Here is a 23943-nt window from a genome sequence, read left to right as displayed (position 1 = left end):
CTGTCTGATTTTGAGCACGTAGACGCGTCTGTGTGTGTGTATGTGTGGTTCATTACTCTGCATGTGCTAGCTGTCTTAATCAATTACTTCTTGCTTTTTAACAGCACTAGGGACCACATTTAGTGGGCAAGGAGCATTGATCCTCTGTTCGCATTTGCATTGTGAGGGACTGTAGTTTGTTCTTGCTTCTGGTGTGGTCTAGTCCAACTTGCGGCATTAAGTCTTGTCCTCAATTGCAACTTATTTTTTACCAAGAAAACGCAAACGTAGGCCCTGTTTACAATTGGTATTAAGATGTGTTTGGTATTAAGTAGTCAGGCAAGACACATGCATATTTACACCTGGGGAGGGTCTCTATTTTCATGACTAAAAATTTGTATCACTACGTCACTGAATTGCTGCATGATAAAGCTCTAAAAAGTGCAGTTTCTCGTGTGTGTTTCATCATGAATATCTAAGCACTTTCAAAAGCACATTAAGTTTTTGTGTAGTTGTTTTTTTGACAGGTGTCTGGGCGGAGCTTCCCTGTTGATCGAATGCATTCTAACAAATTACATTTACACTATGAACCCAAAGTGGTCACATGCATTTTCGACAACTTTCAACCACTTCCAAATGTGGCTGAACTAGACAAATCTCAAAAATGTTTTGGACCTCGTCTACACCTGTCATTAGTGTTATCCTGTTTCAGATGGATCGCCCAAAATGCATCTACATTACAGTATATACCAGGTGTAAATGGGGACTTCTACTGGAAGAGACCGTCTGACTGACATTTAAAGTGATGCATCAAATTGAATTTGTTTTTACGTGCCATTTTGGGATGGATTTATCTGAAATAGGTACCACAAAACTGCCCTGCAAATGAAAATTGTTTAGAAAACATGAGTTCTGCTTGCGGATATCTAGTTTACTTGTTACTAACAGGGTTCCCACGGTCATAGAAAATCTGGAAATATCAAGGAATTTTAAAATTGTGATTTCCAAGCCTGTTAAAGTCATTCTAATAAGTCACATGAAAACCCTTGGAAATTTCTAGAGTAAATGTAACTTTTTCGAGTTTTCTTCTGCTCTAAAAATCTCATCAGCTAGATGTTGCAATCCAAACACGTTCTAGAACAGAATACAGGTGTCTCAAGAAGTTCTTTATATCTTGTCGCGTTATCCTGCATGAAAAAAAAAGTGAGACATTGAGCAATAGTCAAAAATGTCTGTCTCTTGTGCATGTTTTCATTGAAAAACAATTGAAAATGGTGCAGAAGGATAAGAAAATTGGTTTGATGAAACTCAAGCGGCCCCTAAACTTGCTGCAAGCCATAGTGATTTGTGAAAGAATCATTCTTTTGGGTCAGTGGTTGGTCAAAACGGCTTACGAGTGAATTAGTGAATTGGTCTGAATCAAAATTATTTGTAAAAATCTGTTTTCAGTAACCAAAAATGTGTGGAAAGGCCATGATAAAGTTGGTCAAAAAGGGTGGGAACCCTGTACTAAATGCCTCAAACAGAACTGAAAATCTTGCACCAGTCAGCTAATAGACTGTGGGCCGATTTGTGGCCAAGCCAACTAAGGCTGCGGGTTGGGCGTGGCAAAACTGCGGTCTCCAAACTTCTCCAGATCAGCTCAATAACTGATCACTTGCTTTCAACCCATGTTCAGACACACTGTTATTGATGTGAAATCTTTTAGTGCCTTGTTGTACAATGCCATTAGGAGTGTCTCCATCCGCAGGAAGCCCATCAGAGCCTTAATCTCTCACCCCACGTCTCTCATTATTTTTTCATATGCCTAGTCAGAAAAGAGAGGTATTATGTTGAAAGCATGATGGTTTTAGGCTAATTGAAGGCGTGTAGAAGAAGCAAGTTAATAGTGTGGACGCCAGCTTGCCAAAAGCAGATTTCCTGTTGTCAGTGCAGGATGAAGTTGTTGTAAATGGTGTTTATTAGACCACTGTAGGCAATGTTCCTGCTCAGCGAATGTCATTAACGGTATTCTCTGGCGTCTTTTGCTAGACGTGGGGATAGGCCAATTATCGCAGCTTGCTCTTATCCTGCATGCTTGTTTCTCTATACGTCTTAATGAAAACAGTACACAGAGGTACTATGCAGAAGTCGATTCTACACTTAAGGGGGTGCAAATGTATTGGAACATAATCAAACACATCTCTTCTGGTTCCAGAATATTGGCCCTGATCCCGACCACAGCTTTGCTTGGTACACCTTCTCAAATATTTGTCACAGAACAAATAAGTATGAGCTATTTGCTCAGATTTTGCTGGAAAGCAGAACTCTGTGATCTTAGACATGTTCATGTCTTTTGGAAACCAAAGATCTTCTAATTTTACAACAGACTTCCAATGAGAAAAATAAATAGACAACACCTCTTTCTGTGGGATGTCTTTGTTATACTCATGCAAAAACAAGCATACAACACAACTAGTATAGTCTGATTGGCGAAATAATAACTCTTATGTGCAGGTTATTTATTAATGACACCTGTTTTAAAGGGTAACTAAACCCTAAACCAACTTTTTTTAGTTAATGATCTGTAAGCATGGGGCTTTATTAGTACTGGTCATTGATTCAAGTAATTTTTTTGACATTTGTGTATAAAGTGTTTTAATTCTACAATGTATGGTGTAAAAACGTCTGAGTGCTGCCCTCTTCAGGTTGAACGGTGGCTACTGCAGTTGAATTTTCCTATTGGCTGTTTGCGGTACTCGTGACGTAAGCGGTGACAGCTGACGTAAGCAGGTTCCAGCTCACCACGCCCTTGGTACGAGCTACCACGCCCATGGCAGTATAAAAACCATCTCGTTTCAGTCAAAACCACTGTAGCGAGTCAGGAGTTGGAATTGCGAGTATTGAAAACGATCAGGATAGAGTATTTTAGCATCTATTTAGCATAGCATTTATATAGTTATTTAGATTATTTCGTGTAGCCTAGGTAGTTAATTAGCATATTTGTTAGTGTAGTATTGTTAGAAGCATAGTTAGTTAGTAGCATAGTATTAGGTCAGTTAGGATAGCTTCAAGTTAGCGTAGATTATCTGTATTTAGTACAGTGGTCAGGATGGTACGTAGGTGTAATGTTGCTGGTTGCAACAGCACTGCTGGACTGTATTGCTTTCCATATAGACTTGGAAATTAGACGCCAGGGGTTGCACGTCCTTGTTCTGGAAGACCGCGAGTTCCCACCTAGAGCTGTAGGAGTGTGCAAACTGCATTTTACACGGGATTGCTTCTCCAACGCAATGGAGGTGGAAATGGGCTTCTCCAAACAGCTCGCGCTGAAAAGCGACGCAGTGCCAAACGCTGCTCCTCCTGCATGGACTCCACCATCTCAGCGACATCTTGAGGTGAGTGATCATATATATTTGAATCACAATTTATGGTTAGGCTAAAGTTAATCCTCTGGGGCCGACAAACGCGTGTTCGCGATGCGGGAGTGTTAAACGTATTGCACCCTTATACATTGTATTACGGTATTGACTACCTGTATAGTTTTATTTGGAGGTATATGGTTTTGTACATGATGACGTTACGCTTTACGTCACATTCTTCTAAGTTGAGAGAACAGCTAACTGATGTTATGTTCAAGTGAAGCTTGCTAAATAAAAATCCTGCTAAAAGGATAAACATCAATTAATCTGTCACTACGAGTCTCAGTTTGTGAGACTTCATAATTGCTGTGTGGTTGTTCATATAGCAATTTGTTAAAGATACACATTCAGAGATTTATTGTAATAAATTATATGAAAAAAATCAACATGTTGCCATAAATATTAGAAGCTATATGGTATAATACACAATAGTTATGATTCATTATTTGTGGCTTATGTTAATACTTTAAGAAGTGTTATTAAAATTGTTATAGAATTGTTACATGAGTGGTTGTGGCGTAGTGGGCTTAAGCACACATCTGGTAATCAGAAGGTTGCTGGTTCGATGTCCACAGCCACCACCATTTTGTCCTTGAGCAAGGCACTTAACTCCAAGTTAGCTCCAGTGGAATGGTCCCTGTAAGTGCTCTGTAAGTCGCTTTGGATAAAAGCGTCTGCCAAATGCATAAATGTAAATGTTATAGAATCTGAATCATACGTAAGATTCCTTACAATTCTTGTCCCTACTGATTGCACACTTATTTTGGTTATATTTGGTTACAGAGGTCACCTGATATGGCATCTTGTCGATACCGATAACTAAGGTGATAGAAAAAGACAATTACCGATTAATTGACTGATTTTTTTTAAATATAATTTTTTATATGTGTTTTCTTTCTAAGATCTTTTCTTACTGTGACGGGCACAAACATAGAGGCTAAAAGAGTCCAAATGTAATATATCCCACATGACTTGTACTGTGCAACCAACCATAATTTCATCAATAGCCAAAAGTTCCAAAAGTAGCTATCGACACAGAATAATCTGAAAAACCAGTCAATCTCTATTTGGTTATTAGTGAAACATTTTCCAAATCTCCAGAACAAATCATCTTGGTAGCTAATTTGTCGTGAGAGAGTCCTAGTTCCTAGCATTTCAGCTGCTCTTCTGCAGTCTCCTGGAAGCCAACAGATCCTAGTTCAAATACGGACACCGAAAGAAAATAGAGAGAGAATGAGCGAGTAAAGGGAGTTGAACAAACAGTCCCTCTTCTGACAATGCTCTTTCCCTTCACTGTAATTGCTGTCGCCCATCAGAGAAATGATTACATCCACGCCTATCTAATGCTAACACTCTCCTGACACAACTCACAAAACCAGCCGCTCTACGCATGACCGCCACTGGTAATGTGCTGTTGACAGCAAAAAGCACTGCAGCTTAATGCCATTTGAAAGATCAAATAATGGCTAGCTTAAGAAAATAGTGGGGAATAAGGTTTTTTAACATTGAAGTAGTGATTACAGTATGTGCTTTTGTTTTCCATTTACTACTATATGGGTGAACAGTAAGCAGAAGTATGGGTGACTGATTTGGCCATTTGCTGTTTTTTAGGGGGGTGCAGATGCACCAGACAAATCCTTCAATTAAGCTGGACAAACTAGCACTTACTGCTGAGACAGATGGCAGGGTATAATTTTACAGATGACAAATTTCCTTCGTGATCAGAATTCAATAGGGTTTGCTCCACTGCGTCCAATGTGACTCTGTAAGGTGCTGTGAATAATGCAGATGTTGGACACTTGAACACTCAGCAAGACAGATATATCACCCAAACTGATTAATCAGCTGACCCCATGAAATCACTTTACAGGAGCAGTTTTCTTTCCTGTGTTGACATGTTTTCTGTTGCAACTGGACATTTTTTCGGGACTTACTGAAGGGAGTGACTCTTAGACAAGCCGTAAACCATGATCTGCTACTTGATCATTGGTAGTTGGAGGCAGGTGGCATTAGGAGTGTGGCCTAGTCTGGAGTGTTTTGCGTTTTTTTTTAGACGGCGTGTCAGGTTAAAAACAATTTCTTTTAACTTTTAAAAGCATTTCTTGAGACACCTGCGTTCATTTGTATTGTTTGCACAGCATCAAGCTTTCTCTAGCGAACAGCCCCTAAAATAATTTATCATTCAGCTTTTGTCAGTTACAAAATTTACCAAAAAATAAATATCAGATATCAGTATTGGCATTTAAAAAACTCATTTTTGTCACTAGACCGAGAAAGATAGAAAGACTGATCCTTTTTTGGAGTACACCCAAGAGGAGGCAAGCCATTTTAAAATAATCAGTAGATTTAAAAAAAGTATCTAGATGTGTAGAGAAGATCAAATTACAAAGACCTACCATTTCTGTGCAATTCAGATGTGGATGATATTTACCTGTTTCTTTCCGCTAATGCCACCATCATTCTCATGTGGATACATGGCTCTGGGCAGGCAGTAATGTTTGATTTAGAAGATGAACAGACTTACATTAGAAGAGATGAAAGAACCTTGCCAATGCAAACACTGTGTGTTTTATTAGCACTGGTGCACAGAGGCCCTTCGGTGCTAGATCAGGTTCACTGCGCTATTGGCACAGAATTCTCAATCGCGAACTTTTGCCGAAGTTCTCGAATTGTCATATTTCTTCTAGAAGAGTAGTTGGGTTAGCTGTACTTTTGGTATGTTTGGCTGTGGAAGCTGTTTGTGATGAGGGGATGGTAATGATATAATTATGTGTGCTGTGGGTCAAAGCTCAAATCTCATTATCTCTTGCCTTCTATTGCTGCGTCTTTCCATGTGTCCCACTTTCACATAATGTAACTTTAGGAGCACACTGATGTTAATTGGTATATTTTCATTCAAATCACTGAGCTCTGCAGGCATATATATATACACTCCGCTTCCCTCTCTTATCAAATTAAACATTTTCAAGCTGTATTTTAAATTGAAATCTGTATTTATAACAGTTGAAATTGATTATACTGTATAAAACAGATATACAGCTATATTATTGGATTATACGCAGTGGCCTTTATGTCTTTTTTGTCAATGTTTGTGCTTCAACCAAGTGTCAGACCTAGAAATATGAATTATAGTGCATGTATATGTATTTATATATATATATATATATATATATATATATATATATATATATATATACAGTTGAAGTCAGAAGTTTACATACACTAAGGTTGAATTCATTAAAACAATTTTTTTTAGACTTAATAATTCTTTATTAAAGATTTAATTTTAGATTTAATTTTCCACAGATTTAATATTAGCAAACTATAGTTTTGGAAAATTCCAGAAAATGATGTCCAGCCTTTAGACAATTAGAAAATAAGCTGAATTGGAGGTGTACCTGTAGATGTATTTTAAGGCCTGCCTTCAAACTCAGTGCCTCTTTGCCTGACATCATGAGAAAATCAAAAGAAATCAGCCAAGACCTCAGAAAAACTAATTGTGGACTTCCACAAGTCTTTTTCATCATTGGGAGTAATTTCCAAACACTTGAAGGTACATTGTTCATCTGTGTAAACAATAGTACACAAGTATAAACACCATTGGACAACGCAGCCATCATACTGCTCAGGAAGGAGGCGCATTCTGTCTCCTAGTGATGAACGTAGTTTGGTGCGAAAAGTGAAAATCAATCCCAGAACAACAGCAAAGGACCTTGTGAAGATGCTGGAGGAAGATAAACTAGACAAGTATAGTATATCTTTATTGTTGGCATCCTCTAGCCTCTGTGCGCCACTTCAACATTTCTTCCATATGTGTGTGTGTGGGTGTACATCGTGTGGTGTTCCCACTAAGTGCACAATGCTACAAAGTCAGGTATGAGGAAGATTAAGACTCTGTGGATACAGGTATTATCCGAGCCAACAGAGTGTCAATATTCTGCAGCCACGCTGTGTGATTCTGTACAAAAGCGTGTGCTCTGAATGTTTGCTCCAGCCGGTGCATCTAAGGGAATCCACATCTAATGGAATTCCAACCAATTACTGGCTTTAGTCAGGGCTTCATTAATTCCATCAAATCACTGGTCTGGATACATTTCATTCACTTTACTTTAATTAGACAGACCTTAAATCAATTAGAGTCCAAGGCTGGCAGCAAAGACCCACAATAGCACTTGTTTTTATAGGAACTGCTGCAAATGCTTCACCAAGGATGCCTTAAGACCTTTTCACAGTAAACACAATATTTTAGCTTAAACACAAAAGCTACCATGATATATAAATACCTGAACTTGGCCTGAAGAAGTCATCAAGAACATATCTAACAGCTATCGATTTGCAAATCTACATATTTTCAAAATCAACTAGCTGGTTGGTGCCTTAAGGCCTTGTCGGCTAATAGTTCTCAAGGAAGGGCTGTATAATAAAGCTAGATAGAGCACAAGGGAATGGAACTGAATGCAGAGGTTTCCAGACACATTTTTAAAAGTTTGTCACTTGTCTTAAAAACACAACAGCGGGATGCTGAAAACAGTCCTTCAAGATTGTAGTAGCCTAAGACATCTGTCTGAACTTTTAACCTTGCAAACTGTCTATTAGCTAGCCAACGACTAGTCAACTAGTCAACCATTGTGACCCATCCCTACTTAAAACCTGTGGAGGATCCATTGTAAGTATGCAGAAATAGGTTGGCAGTATTTTATCATACAATACCTACTACATTGCAAAGGCACCTTTTGGTCAAATGACCATAAGTCAAAATTAATCATCAAAAAAGTGTTAATTCAGAAGTGTTTTACACTACGTACTGTACATTCTCCCAGGTGGAGGCATACTATTTCAGGTCAATTCTTCCAGATGAATTTCGATTTGTATTTTACAGCTCATACAGCAGTATTTAGGTGAGTTTGTTTGGGAGCCTGCTCTATTATTGAGAGCCGGAAAGGTGGTGGATGCAAAATTCAGGTGCGCTTAAGCATGATCGGTTAAGTGGGCTCTGATCTTTGGCCAGCTTGAAGTTAACATGGTTCGCCGACAAATTCACTGTGAAGTCGACATTAAATGGTATTCACAAACCATTTACTTCCATAATATGACATATTTCTGGTCAAACAGGATTTCATCCATCTTGGATGGAATGGAATTTATCCATTGGAAATTACATACCATACCATGGAGGCAGACCTGAATGCAGTAAAATGTACATTTTAATATTTGGCTATAAGTAATATTTGACTGTAATTAATTGTCTCTAATTGATATTTGGATATTGGTCAGTATCCAATAGCCTGCATGGCCTACATGACGTCTGCAGAAAAGGAAAAATATCAGGGAATTTTTGATTTCCAGGCCTGCAAAAAAAGTCATGGAAATCAATGAACTGTCATGGAAGAGTCATGAACATTTCAATGTATCAATTCAACATTTTTAAATATATACATATTTAAATGTTTTTTTGAGATTGCAATTGGTAACACATTACAGTAAGTTTCTATTTGTATACAACTTTTTAATATTATAGTAATATTAACCAAGATTACAAAGTGCCATCAAATATTTGTATTATTATTATTTCATGTAAAAAATGTAGTTCATGAATGTTAACAAACAAACTTAATGTAAAGTTTTACCAAGCAATCTCTACTAAATGATTTTAAAACTACTTTTTTAGTTTGTAATTAGGAAAGACTGGAAAAGTCATTGGAAATATAATTGAAATTCATTAGTCAAAAGGTGTTGAACACTGGCAATAAGACCATAAATATTATTAAGAAAGTAAAAGGTGCCAATTTTGCTTTCAAGTTCTAGAACCCCATCTGATGTCAAGCATTCAGACAATTGCCAGACAATGATGGAACTCTCGAGTTGAATCAGGATTTGCTCAAGGTGGCATTAAGCCCAGCAGATTTTTGTATGAAGGCGAATTTTAAAGTTATGCGGCGGTGCCAAAACATGTTTCGGCAGTCTGTCTGAGCAAGCAGAGGAAGACAAACATTCAGTTCTTGCGAGAAGCTCCTTCAATTTTCTCTCATGTTTAGCGGTTAATATGTTTGGGTTTGATCATGGGCACAACGGGTACCATTTTATGAATCACTGGCTTCAGAGTGAAGCAGAGAATGCATTGATTTCCCCAGTGCTGCTTCTTTTACCTCCCTCTTCTGGCATTGCAGTTCTCCACATGGGGTTGCTGAATCCATGGAGCTGATTTGGTGGAGCACGAAAGAGCGAGGTGTTCCAGTCTCTTGTAGTGACGAAATCGGCAATCTGAAATGAGCCTTGCACCAGCTCTAATAGCATTTGTTGGCAGAGGAAGTGTGTAATTGGCTGTTAGTGTAAAAGGGTGAAGGTTTGGCTGGTTAGAATGGGCCCAATTAGCCTCTGCTGGTAGATGCTTTAATTACACAATTCTGTGGGCAAAAATCATAGTTCTCCATTGACGACCATTCAAAAGTTACTTTGTTTTCTGACTTAATGAAATACTGTCTCCAATGATATCCCAGCTTAATATGTAACAATAAGTATAAGCCATTTGTAGGTTAATTCCCCCATAAAGTGTAAACACTGGCTCAATGCAATTCTTTTTTGTCATTGACATGAATGGAAATGCTAATGATAACTTTCTTCTCCAAGTATTATTAACCTCCTCGATTGGTCCAAGTTCTGGTTGGACCATTTTTGGCTAAAGCAAAATGTCTGCTTGTACACCATGATAATGAAAACTTAATTTGTTTGTGCACATCTCTTTTAACAAAAGAGAAGAGAACAACACATCTGAATAATATTGCTGGGAATGAGGGTAAAGCTGCTGTGAAATTGCCCAGTGGAAGCAGGTCGACCCTGAGGACAATACTCAGTGAATATTGCCGCTATTAGTTGGTGCGTATAATAAACGCGCTTCAAACACAGTGAATCATCTCTCTCTCTACTGATGCTCTCCAAAGCACTTAAAGTGGCCAAGGTTTAGCCTCTTTGAGTAAAAACAGGCTGGAGAGGATACATTATTTTTATTGGCACTGCTTGTTGGTATTGAGATTGTTTGTGCATACGTGTTATTATGTGTGCTTGACATGGGCAAAGTGTGACCAAACACTATCATGTTTTACATAGTATCCCAGCAAAACTTATTATAGTTTTAATAATCCACATTTGTTTTTATTTTAATGCTGTTTTCAGATTAGATAAGATTTCAGTTTAGTTAGTTTCACAATGGATTGTTTCAGTATAATGTTTATTATTAATAATAATTAAAAAAAAACAATATTTGTATATTTAAATGTATTTTCAATAATTGTTCTCTGAATCAATAGTTTTCATCCATTTAAATTTTTGTGTGCAAAAAACAACCCTGATCCCAGCAACATTCATTGTGTGACATATGAAAAGCTTCATCTGAAGAGATACTCTTTGAATGGCCAAAAGCCTAGCGAGATATATTTTTGGAAAAAGAGATTAAATCTGTTCTCCTGCAGAGTGTTCTGATTTTAGCTCCAATCGCTCAGCATTGAGGCTTGATAGTTCTGACAGAAAACAAATTCTCCACATCGGTTTGGGTTTTGTCTACCACAGGCTCTCCGCAGTAGGATAGATATGGTCGCTGGGGGCTGTTTAAATAGGGTGGCAACCAGTTGGCAGGCATTTTTGAGATTCAGAAACTGTTGTGATGGGACAGGTTCATAGTGTTTTATTTCAATTAACACATGCTCTGTTCCTCTCAGCAGAAGGATGGTGTCCGGTCTCTGGAGCTCTCTGTTAATGCTCATATTTTATCACATCCCCCTCACTATGGAGACAAAGATTTTGACACATTCCAGCATTTGAATACATCCATTAGTCTTGTTGTGAGAAACAACAGACCGTGACACATTTCATAGTGAGTTTTAAGAGTGGCTGTGAAATTTGTTGATTTTCGCTTACAAATTTCTTGGTCATATTGTGGCCCAAAATGAAAAGGGAAAAAGTTGTAAATTTTATTGTACATCAGTCAAGTATATGAAGCCTGTTCCATTTAAGATTTTTGCCATTAATCACAACCCAACTTCTTACAACTCAAAATCTCATTTTCATTACTGTAATATTGCAATAATAATCATATTGTCCAGAGTGTGTGTGCGTGCGTGCGTGCGTGCGTGTGTGTGAGCGTGTATTTATCACTTTGTGGGGACCAAATGTCCCCATAAGGATAGTAAAACCCGAAATTTTTGACCTTGTGGGGACATTTTGTCAGTCCCCATGAGGAAAACAGCTTATAAATCATACTAAATTATGTTTTTTGAAAATGTAAAAATGCAGAAAGTTTTCTGTGAGGTTTAGGTTTAGGGGATAGAATATAAAGTTTGTACAGTATAAAAACCATTATGTCTATGGAAAGTCCCCATAAAACGTCTCGGGTTACATGTGTAACCCTTGTTCCCTGAAAAAGGCGGAACGAGATGTTGCGCTGCTAAGCGCTACGGGGAACAATCTTGCATTGTGAGCAGCTGGGAATTTGTGTGAAACACGTCAATGAACATTGACCTGAATTTATAGCCTCGGCTGGTGAAGATCATTAGATGCACCTGTGGCCAGGCTATAAAATAGAGGCGTCACCAGCGTGTCGACAGATACCTTTTTCTGAAGAGCAGTCCTGGGACGTCCCAGTGCGGCAAAGCAGCGCAACATCTCGTTCCGCCTTTTCAGGGAACAAGGGTTACACATGTAAGCGGAGACGTTCCCTTTACAAAAGGCTTCACTACAATGTTAGCTGCTAAGCGCTACGGAAGCATAATACCCACGCCGCCGCACTTGGGGCTGTCCGGACCCCTACGGTTGTGCAGTGTACTCACAAAAATGCGAGAGGTCTCAGAGATGAGCTTGAGATGTCGACTCAAGGGCATAAGAGCCCGGAGTAGCATAAACATCTAAACCATTCAATTTTGATGAATGTGTGCGGAGAGGACCAGCCTGCCGCATCACAAACTTGTTCAGGCATGAGCTGAGATGTCGACTCAAGGACATAAGAGTCCGGAGTAGCAAAGCATCTAACCCATAAAGTTCGATGAATGTGTGCGAAGAGAACCCTATCGCAACACAAACTTGTCATAAAAACTGATGAATGTGAGCTGAGAGGACCAGCCTGCCGCATCACAAACTTGTTCAGTCATGAGCTGAGATGTCGACTCAAGGGCATAGGAGCCCAGAGTAGCATGAACATCCAACTATAAAATCTGATGAATGTGTGCGGAGAGGACCAGCCTGCCGCATCACAAACTTGTTCAAGCATGAGCCTGTTATAAAAACTGAAGAATGTGCGTGGAGAGGACCAGCCTGCCGCGTCACAAACTTGTTCAGGCATGAGTTTGGGATGTCGACTCAATGACGTAAGAATCCGGAGTAGCAGAAACATCTAACCCATGAAGATTGATGAACGTGTGCGGAAAGGACCAGCCTGCCGCATCACGAATGTGTTCAGGCACGAGCCTGCCATAAAAAACTGAAGAATGTGCGTGGAGAGGACCAGCCTGCCGCGTCACAAACCTGTTCAGGCATGAGCTTGGGATGTCGACTCAAGGACGTAAGAGCCCGGAGTAGCATGAACATCCAAACTATAAAATCTGATGAATGTGTGCGGAGAGGACCAGCCTGCCGCGTCACAAACCTGCTGCAGAGGGACCCCTCTAGCCAAGGCTTTAGAGGCAGCGACCCCTCTGGTGGAGTGAGCCCTGACACCTACTGGCGAAGCTTGACCACGCGCCTCATAGGCCAGGGCAATAGCATCCCTCACCCAATGTGACATAGTCTGCTTGGTAGCGGCTGCCCCCTTGTTGCGGCCCCCAAAGCAGACAAACAATTGCCCAGACTTACGCCACTGGCTAGTCGCGGTGGACATAAGTTTGAAGGGCACGGACTGGGCAGAGTCCGTGAAGACTTTCCTGCTCCGGCGTTAAAAACGGCGGGGAGCAGAAGGCTTCCAGAGTGACAGGGTGTAGTGTCGGTAAAAGGCACCTTAGGAAGGTAGTCAGGATGAGGATGCAGGATAGCTTTGGCCATACCTGGGGCAAACTCTAAACAGGCGGCAAAACAGACAGAGCCTGTAGATCCCGATTCTCTTAAGAGAGGTAATCGCCACAAGAAAAACCAGCTTGAGAGTCAGAAGTCTATCAGGCGCTGACTCTAGAGGTTCAAAGGGGTTTCGGCCAGACCCTCCAGGACTATTGCTAAGTCCCATGAGGGAGTTCTGGTCCTAACAGGAGGCCTCAGTCAGCCTGGCTCCACCGAATGAAGCGGCGCAGTAGAGGGTGCCTCCCCAAAGGTGCCCGTCCATCAAGGCGTGGCAAGCCGAAATGGCGGCCACATAAACCCAGAGAGTAGCGGGGCATATGCCTGCTGACAGTTTTTCCTGCAGAAAGTCCAGAACTGAAACAATTTGGCAGTTAACTGGATCTGCACCATGTAAACTGCACCACCTTTCGAAGACACCCCATTTATTGGTGTAGATTCTTCTGGTGGAGGGAGCCCTAGCACTAAGAATGGTCTCGATAACTTCAGGCTGACAGCCCTGTGTTCCTCAGTTGGTACCCTTCAGGGGCCAAACATGAAGTTTCCACAATTCGGGCGGGGATGAAATATCATCACCTGTGCCTGAGACAGAAGGTCCCTCCTGTCCGGAATCAGCCCAAGGCGAGCCGTCGAGGAGAGATATAATTTCTGAGAACCAAATCCTGTTCGGCCAGTGAGGCTATCAGTAAGAGGCAAGACCCTTGCTGGCGAACTCTGGCTAAGACTCCGGGAGCAGAGAAACCAGGGGAAAAGCATACAGACACATTCTGAGCCATGTATGCGCCATCGCGTCCAGACCCAGGGGGCTGGGTGACTCAGAGAGAAGTAGAGGGACATTACGCAGTCTCTTGAGAGGCTGAAGAGGTCCACTTCTGCTCTGTAAAATCTCTCCCAAATTTGTTGTACTACCTCGGGGTGGAGTTTCCACTCGTCCCTCGGTATGTTCTGTCTGGACAGCAAATCTGCTCCCACATTTAGGCGTCCAGGGATGTAAATTGCCCTGAGTGACAGGAGCTTGCCCTGGGCCCAAAGGAGAATCCGACGTGCCAGCAAATTCAGGTGGCAAGAGCGTAGACCTCCTTGACGGTTTATGTAGGAGACTGCTGCTGTGTTGTCCACCCGCACAAGGACATGGCAGCCTCTCAGATGTTGGAGGAAGTATTTCAGGGCCAGAAATACCGCCATCAGCTCAAGGCAGTTGATGTGCCAATCGAGCTGATGACCCTCCCATTCCCCTTGGGCTGGACGACCACTTAAGATCGCACCCCAACCCGTCAGGGAGGCGTCTGTCGTTAGCATCCTGCGACGACATGACGCACCGATAGTGGGACCCAAGGTAAGGAACCAGGGTCTGAGCCACATAGAAAGGGAACAAAGCGCTCGGCGCGTAACCCTTATTTGCCTTAGGGGACTGGCCCTTGGATGAAATCCCCTGGCTTTTAGCCACAGCTGAAAAGGTCTCATATGGAGAAGTCCCAAAGGAATTACCGTAGACGCAGACGCTATGAGACCTAGTATTCGTTGATACTGATGAACAGTGCAACTTTGACCTAGCCTGAGATTGCTCAGGGAGTTCTGGATGGAGCTGACACGAGCAGGAGACAACTGTGCCCGCATCGTGAACGAGTTCCATATAATCTCTAGATAGGTAATTTCCTGGGTTGGAGCAAGAACGCTCTTCTGGACGTTGAGTCTCAGACCCAGAGAACCTAGATGAGCCAAGACGATATCCCTGTGCTGAGCTGCCAGTTCTTGAGATTGTGCTAGTATCAGCCAGTCATCTAAATAATTCAGAATGCGGATGCCCTGGAGTCGCAAAGGAGCCAGTGCTGCATCCATGCATTTCGTGAATGTGCGGGGTGATAGGGCTAGGCCGGATGGAAGAACCCGATACTGGAAGGCTTCGTCCCCGAAGCTGAACCTCAGGAACTTCCTGTGCTGTGGCAGAATTCCAATATGGAAATATGCGTCCATGAGATCAATCGTGACCAGCCAATCGTGATGTTGGATCTGAGACACGACCGACTTGACAGTTAGCATCTTGAACTTGAACACCCTGACTGAGCGGTTCAAGCCTCGAAGATCTAGAATCGGACGCTAACCCCCACCCTTCTTGGGAACCAGGAAGTATCTGCTGTAATAGCCGGACTCTTTCTCTGGAGGGGAACATGTTCTATGGCCCCTTTGCCAAGAGATTTTGCAGTTCCGTCCACAGTAGACATGCCTGCTCGGTCTTACGGTAGTGGGAACCACGCCGTTGAAACGCAGAGGGCGCGAGCGAATTGAATTCTGTAGCCTTTTTCTACTGTCTTTAGAACCCACATAGAAATACCTGGCAGAAGTTTCCACGCTGCCAGGTTCTCTGAGATGGGTACTAATTTCAACACTTCCTGTTGAGGGGTGTTGAGTGTTCCGTGTCCTGGACTAAGGCAGGAAGCAACGGTACACCCAACTCTTTGTTGGAAGCCTCTATCACCCGAAACACCAAAGGCGGCGGAGTGAAGAGGTTTCGTGAGGGTATCGGGAGGGCCGAAGTGGATGATACACGCGCCCCGTCCCGAAGGGAACTACCCTCACAAGGTTGGGTACAAGAACGTCAGGGCTTCTTTCTTTTAGAGATCACAGCCCTGAGGTCCTTCTTGGGCGGCTGCTGAGGGTGGCGAGCCTGTCCCCAGTCCCTACGAGGGGGAGCACTACTCGCCACGCTCTGTTTTTGAGCCTCTCTCCTTGCAGAGGCAGGGCGAGACTGGGTGGCCGACGGCCCCGCCCCCTGAGTGCGGCGAGGAAGAAACTGCCCAAAGGCTTCCTCATGGCTTTTCGCCTCCTGGAACCTGGAGATAACCGTATTCGTGGCGTCTCCGAAGAGACCAGAAGGCGAAACCGGGGCATCGATTAGGAAAACTCTGTCCCTATCTCGGATGCCTGACAGGTTAAGCCATAAATGCCTCTCCGTACTGACCAAAGCGGACATAGACCGGCCAATGGCACGGGCTGACTGCTTGGTCGCGCGGAGAGACAAATCCATAGCTCGACGAAGCTCTGAAAAGGCCTCTTCGTCAAGAGTTTTACCCGCACTCAGATCTTTTAGCAGGTCAGCCTGGTACGCCTGTAACACAGCCATGGTGTGCAGCGCAGCACCAGCCTGACCTGCCGCTGATAAGCCCTCCCCACTAGCATGGAGGTAGTCCTGCATGGCTTAGAGGGAGAGCAGGTTTTTCAAGGATGATGCCGAACCCGGCGAGAGATAACCCGCAAGGGTCTCTTCGACCGGCGGCATCCTCGACACCTCGCGCCTCAGCACCCACGATAGTCGAATATAACGACGTCGAGGGCACGTGAACGCAGCGGTATAAGGGTTCCTCCACGAGCGAGCAAGCTCATCGTGGAGGTCATCAAAGAAGGAAGGGACTGATGAGGTGTTCCCTTCCCTTGGCCATCAGACAGAAATCTATCCTCTAATTTGGAGCGTTTGGGGTTTCTTGGTCACGTGGCCAGTCTAATTGAAGTCTGGCCACAGCACGAGTCACCACATCGAGTAACTCCTCAGAGGATTTTGTATCCTGCTTTGAGTGCTCTGATGTGGGTAACTTCGAAATCTATAGACCCAAGGGAATCGAGGTCCCCCTCCTGAACTGAAGAGGTGCCGGGCGCTTCAAGAACACGAGAACGACCAGCCGGATCTGGGGAGAGAGCGGCGAAAGGGACGCACCCGTCTCTCGCTCCTCAGCCAGATCCATACGAGCCCCACGAATGAAGTCGCGGTGCTGGCTCTCGAAGTAAGCGAGGCGGCCTGAAGCATCCCGACCGAAAGAAGGTCACAATCGCGCGCACCTGCCCGCCCCAACGCAGAGCAGCGTGCTCTTCACCCAAACAAACAAAGCAAAACTCATGCGTGTCCCTGTCCGTCATGAGGCGTTGACAAGGAAACACGCGTACGCTTGCTCTGTTTCTCCGTCATTCTCTCTTTTTCTCTTTTTTTATATAAATATATATACACTTTCAGAGCAGAGAGAGAAAGAAAGAAAGTTCTGCGCACTGCCTAACAATTTCTAACTCCTAACAAAGAGGGAAGAAGGTTTTCTAGCAGGTTGTGAGACACACAGCATAGTATGCTCTGAATGAAAAATATCTGTCGACACGCTGGTGACGCCTCTATTTTATAGCCTGGCCACAGGTGCATCTAATGATCTTCACCAGCCGAGGCTATAAATTCAGGTCAATGTTCATTGACGTGTTTCACACAAATTCACAGCTGCTCACAATGCAATATTGTTCCCCGTAGCGCTTAGCAGCGCAACATTGTAGTGAAGCCTTTTGTAAAGGGAACATGGAAACACAAAATGTGTGTGTGCGTGTTTAATTCAGCATTAATTAAAAGGCATAAAATGCTACCATGATCATGTTTGAAAATTAACCAGGGATTTGGGGCAAAATGCCATGGAAAGTGACAAAAAAAAAAAAAAAAGCAAAAAATAATAAAACAAAATGCTTTTTTAAATGTTTTTATGCATTATCGAACATTTAATATATTCTATTTAATTGTATAGTTAGTAATAGTTTATGTCATTCTATTCTATTCTAGGCCTATCTAGTTATGGGCTTAGTATGGGTTTGAAGTAGAGCGCAACCGATATTGGATTTTGTCGATACAATAACTAAGCTTGTGGAAAAGGCAGAAAAGTCAAGTCATTTTTATTTGTATAGTGCTTTTCACAATACACATCATTTCAAAGTAGCTTTACAGAACAAGCATAAACAGAAACGAAAACCAAATATTTGGACAATAGTTTTTAAAATGTATTTATTGAATGTTATAAAATGTTCTTAGTCTTTTCATAGTGTGACCGGCACAGACATGGAGGCAACAAGATTCCAAAATGAATAAAATCCCAAATGCAGTTTATGGTACAACCAAAATCCCAATAATTAACTGAAATAAACTAACATTTGGAGCATATCGTAGGACTTTTATATATAAACAAGCCCAAAATACACTGAGACTCTTATTTTGAAATGTCTGCGCTCCCACCACCTGCTCACGCAAAAAAGCAAGGGAAACAAAAGACACACTTTTACTATCAAATACATTATATTACAAGATATACACTAAACATTAAACATGTTCATAGGCTGTCGTACCATGGAAACATTCCAGCAGCGTACACAGGGAAAAAACCTTTGGCGAACTATGGTTGTTAATTTTATAAGATAACCGATGTTCCAAAAGCTGCTATTGGTACCGATTAATCCGTCAACCTCTAGTTTTAAGTATTTAACATAAATGAATGGCACATGGTGTCTTAATATGATTCTGAATAAAAGTTGCAGTTTTTTTCATGACAGTAATGAGAAGGGAAGGTTTTACTGTAAATGCATGAAGCTAAAGTCAAAAAATATTCATGGCCCTAAAATAGGCTTTATTTGGCTCACACAAAATACAATTTTGGGCGGTGGGGTTTGTTGGTAAAAAAAATGACCTAGACATGATTTTGCAAGGTTTACACATTTATGTTTAAAATCATTGTGAAAAGTGCTCTTGGGAATGGACAAAACCCTCTGCCTTCCTCCATCCCCATCTTCCAGCAGATTAGCTGTTGTCATGGTGCTGCTTACCTATGCAGGTAGCACATATGCATGTGCTGATGCTTTAAATTATCACTGGCCCTGCTGTTGAAACAGTCAACAGTCTTTCAACATTTTTAGCCTGTTATGGACACAGCGCTTTCCACACGTGTCCTCTTCGTCTGTCAAGATCTCCACTCTTCCTCCAGATTTATTATTAGCTTTGAGCTTTTAGCAAGACTCCCTTTCTTTTGTCATTTTTTACAACCTGTTGATGTTAAATCAACTACAAAGAATGTTAGGTTTGCAAAGCATAAAGGCATATTTCACAAAAAAATGGCTCATTTTTGAGTGAAATATGCATTTATGCTTTGCAAAATGCATCCTGTGCATGTTGATTACGATTGTAATGCAAGTTTTCCTGTACTTGCAGGCAAACACTCTTGAGATTTGCTTAAATGGTTTAGCGAATTGGAGATTCTCTCCCTGCAGATGGGCCTAGTCTGTGGTTCAAGATTACCTTTTCTGCTGAATTGATGTCAGTGCTTACTTGTGTTCTCATGTGTGTCTGCATCAGTATGTGATGTTGTTTCTCTTTATCTTTTCTTTTATCCTCGGCAGTGCAGCCACTCAGTCAATATTAAAACTTCTATCACAATGAAAAGTTGCAAAAATGGGGAACGTTTGCCCTGGAGGCTAAAGCTGAGTGTGTGAGCGCATATTTATGGAAGAGCAGTTGCCTATAGCTCTCGTCTTCGCTTTGACCAGATTTTGAACTTTCGTTGTTCACTATTTGACTAGTCTCTCTTGGAGACAGAGGGCTGATGAAAGTGGGTGGACCATGATGTCCCTGCAGCCCTGACCTTGTGACCCTGTATACTACTTTACCAAATCCATCGTGCCACTGAACACAGGGCCCCATTTCCATGACAACCTCTCTAGGCATTAATAAAGGGCCTTGCAACCTTTCAAGTAAGCAATTTTTGCTCAAAGAAATAAGAAATCATAGAATTCCATTTTCAATTTCCTAGAATCATGTTATATAGACCAGATACACACTACAATGTTATGGGAATGACAATTGCATTTAAATGTGGTTAATCACCTAAATTATCATTTTGTGTGTACTGAATACGGGAGTCACTCTTGAACCCATAATGACTGACATATTCACAACCGTAGCAATTGATAAATTGCTATGAACAAGCAACATGGATGGGAACTATTTAACTCATTTATTAGATATTTTTAATAAAAGAATAATCAGACGTATTAAGTTAATATTTAGCCATTTTTATTAAACCGATATGGAGTTTCTGGGCCAATACTGATAACCGATAATTCACAGCTCACTGGGGCCAATACCGATAACCTATATTTAAAAAAAAAGTTGTCATTTTTAATGCTTTAGCCTGGAACTGTTAGCTAATTCATTAAGAACTTCTCAATTGAAAAAACTAAATGTGTCATTTAAAAGCTTGGAATTTTGACTTGCTGCTATTTGAGGTTTAGCGGATGTAACATGAACAGTAGATGTGCCTATATTACAGATGTATGCTTATGTGAATGAGAAATATATTACTGTACACTTGCATAAATTGTATGGTGCCCATTTACATGAGCATTTACGGTAGTCCTGATGCTGACAGAGAGAGAATAATGAACTTCAAACAGCCTTAATGAACTTTAATGCATTAAACCAAAATGAGGCTATAAACTATATGTAACGAACTTTAAACAACAAAAACACAATTAAAAACCCTAATGTCTGTATATACAGTACAGTACAAGGTGTCATATTTATGCTAGCAGCCAGATCACAATAATCACAGTGGGAATAGGCAACATACAGATCGAAAAATCATGAGTCTTAACGTTAGAAAAGTATCAACTCAAAGTCTCAAGTAAAATACAACAAACACATTAGTTTCACTCACAAACTAGTGTTTTTAGTAATCTTGAGTCACTCTGTCAGAATTATTTCAAGATAAATGTACCATGTTCGGACTTGTTGTAATCACAATGCTGTGCTGTAACAAAGTTTTTCTAGCAAGTCAGTCCATTATCCGCCATCTTTGGAATGCTCTCGAGAGGCTATTTCCAGTCATGCCATTGCAGCTCCTATCTACTTGAATGGGAGAACACCAAAATGTCAAAAACTGTTGGTCAAGATTACGTATTTCAATCCAGCAATAAAATAGTGTAATATTGGAATCATAAATTGTGCTTCTTTACCACATATTACGCTAAAACTCGCAATTGACAGGCGATGTCTGTATCTAAAAGGTGATTGGCTCTTTTGACTGTAAGGAAGGACTTCCTTTCTACATCCGTTGGCCATTGGGTGCTAGAGCTTCTTGGTTGGGCATTCCAATTTCTCCTATTTTAATAGAAGTGACCCGTCTGCTAAATCTCTGTCTGTAAGTAACGATGTTATGTTTAATGGAGTCATATGCGAGTCATATCCCCCAAGGAACATACGTACATGTTTTTATCACGTTTTCGTTTATTGCAACATGAAACAAACCGAATATGGGAAATGGCATGTCGTTACTTACAGCAGATGACTAAAACCAGCCCCAGAACAACATAACAAGGTGCAGAGATGTTGAAATAATCCTCACAGAGCGACATGAGTTCGGCACTCACCCACACAGACACTTTCGCGTTCAGCTGCGCACGTCTCTGCCTGAAGGAAAGAAGCCCAAGGCAGTATAAACGGTTAAAAATTATCTGCGAAATATGGGTGGTATAGCAGCGATAACAATATTTACATTTTCCTGGTTGTCTGCCAATAATATATTGTGCATCCCTTTCAATAAGGCGCCATGTACACACCATACACAAGTTAATTATATGTAAATGCTGTTGTTACTACCTGAGTAAATTTGGTTCTGTACACCTAGACAGATTTGATGTAGTTGTGACTACATTAATTTTTTAGTGAGGTATTTTTCAGAGTGAATTTGATTGAAGAATGCGGTTGTCACTGCTATAAATGACCAAACTCTGTATGTACAGTACAGGACTGCTTGCTCACAAGCGGAGTCACAACCTGTTTTGTTTACATGCAGTGTTGCGAAAAGGAAGTTTGTACTCCTTTTAAACCATTATTGCACACATAAAAAAACAGCTGCTTTGTGTCGCAATGCCAAGCCTTTTGCACATGAAAAATTATTGCTTATTGTCAGCACTTATCTGGATTTACGGTAGGATGTTTGTATTGCTCACCAGCAAAAATGAAAAACAACACTGTTGTGTTGGCAATGGAATGTTGATGCATCATTCCATCATTCCAAATGACACTGTTCAGCATCCACATCTGTCATTTCGTTCCCTGCCTAACTGCACATGCTTACATGCAGACAATTACACATAGATGTATACACCCACTTCCACACAAGAGATTTCACTAATTCATTTTTGAAGAACTGCGGCACAAACATAATTCATTGCAGCAGCATTGTGTTGAAGTGAATGTCTCAGTGTTTTCACATTGTCTGAACAAATCTAATTTGAAATTAAGATCCAGAATGTATGCATGTCTTGGGATTAATCAAAACAAGACCCCCCTGTTCGCTCTCCCATTTCTTGTTGCACTGTTTTGGAGTCGAGATAATGCCCTGATGTTTGTGTATGTGTGTGTCATATTTGACACTAATTTCAGTGTATGCTTCACAGCACCTCTGTGAGATATCAATTTAGAATCTAAAACAGGATGTTCTTTTCTTGTGTTTTCTAGGGAGCTGCATACAGAGAGTTATAGGTCTGTATGGTGAGACCATTGAAGTGCCATGCAACAATGGAAATAACAAGCCAGATGACCTTATGTTCACCAAATGGAAATATGTGAGTGTTTCTGCTCCTGTCCTACTGAGTGTCTGCTCCGTTACGCTACCCTGCTAGCCATCTGGATAGCTGGACAATACACTGCAAAAAATACATTTTTTTTCTTTTTGTGTGTGTGTGTGCCTTTTCATTTTTTCCATAAAAACATATCTAAACATCCTCCCAAAAGTACACTTACTTGATTGGCAAAAGGATAGGATTAGAATCTTAAGTCTTGTTTTTTAGACAAATTCAATGTTTTGTTAGGCTTATGCATAAAAACAGAAAAATATATTTGCCAATGGGGTAAGAAATATAAACATAATTCAAAGGGAAATCGAGTAAAAACAAATGTACCCAAAAATATTTTTTTTCTCTCATTTTATGCTTAAACCTCACAAAATAGTTACATTTCATGTCAGCTCAATCAGATGTTATTTATATTATTATTTTTACTGGAGAAAGTAACACAAATTATGATATAATCCAGGATTTTAAATGCCATGGATCATTATTTACTGAGTAATCAATTATTTTGTAGAGGGGCTCAAAATAAATGTTTGTATCTGATATGGGGCAAAATTATAGGTTCATAAAATAACCCTAGAATGGTGACCGCATCATAATTGTATTTTTACACAGAGATAGGTTGGTCTATTACTAAAATCAGTTTATTTCGACATCCTTTGTTGCATTATATGGCAATGGTGTGAGTCCAAATATGGGACTCCATATTTACATAGTTCACCCAAAAATGAAAATTCTCTTATCATTTACTCACCTTCAACATCCCTTGTCATTCCAGATGTGTATGACTTTTTCCTTTTTCAGAACACATATGAAGATTTTTTGAAGAATATTTTAGTTCTGTTGGCCCTAACTATGCAAGTGAATGGTTGACAAAATTTTGAAGTTCCAAAAGCCACATCAGCATAAAAGAACCCCAGACTCAAGAAATCTGTATCTTCTGAAGTGATGTAAAAGGTGTGGGTGAGAAACAGATCAATGTTTAAGTCCTTTTTCCTTCACTTTCACTTTCTCCTCATTCTGTATTTAGTGATTCACATTCTTTGTGCACAACGCCTTCTACTGGGCAGGGAGGAGAATTTATGATAAAAAAAATTAGCTAAAGGGTTAGTTC

The 23943-nt window shown here is 41.0% G+C and overlaps 1 protein-coding gene across 3 annotated transcripts in view; it reads left to right on the top strand.

Moving 5' to 3' along the window:
* alcama (activated leukocyte cell adhesion molecule a) overlaps window positions 1–23943 on the top strand; it is a 104794-nt gene that overhangs the window by 54014 nt on the left and 26837 nt on the right. For all 3 annotated transcript variants that reach the window (XM_052115649.1, XM_052115650.1, XM_052115648.1), the window contains exon 2: window positions 22717–22823. In XM_052115649.1, the coding sequence (XP_051971609.1) occupies window positions 22717–22823 (107 nt within the window). The remainder of the gene's footprint in view (window positions 1–22716; window positions 22824–23943) is intronic.

This window comes from Xyrauchen texanus, chromosome 43 (assembly GCF_025860055.1).
Source record: "Xyrauchen texanus isolate HMW12.3.18 chromosome 43, RBS_HiC_50CHRs, whole genome shotgun sequence".
Classification (NCBI taxonomy): Eukaryota; Metazoa; Chordata; class Actinopteri; order Cypriniformes; family Catostomidae; genus Xyrauchen; species Xyrauchen texanus.
This window is presented reverse-complemented; position numbering and strand designations above follow the sequence as displayed.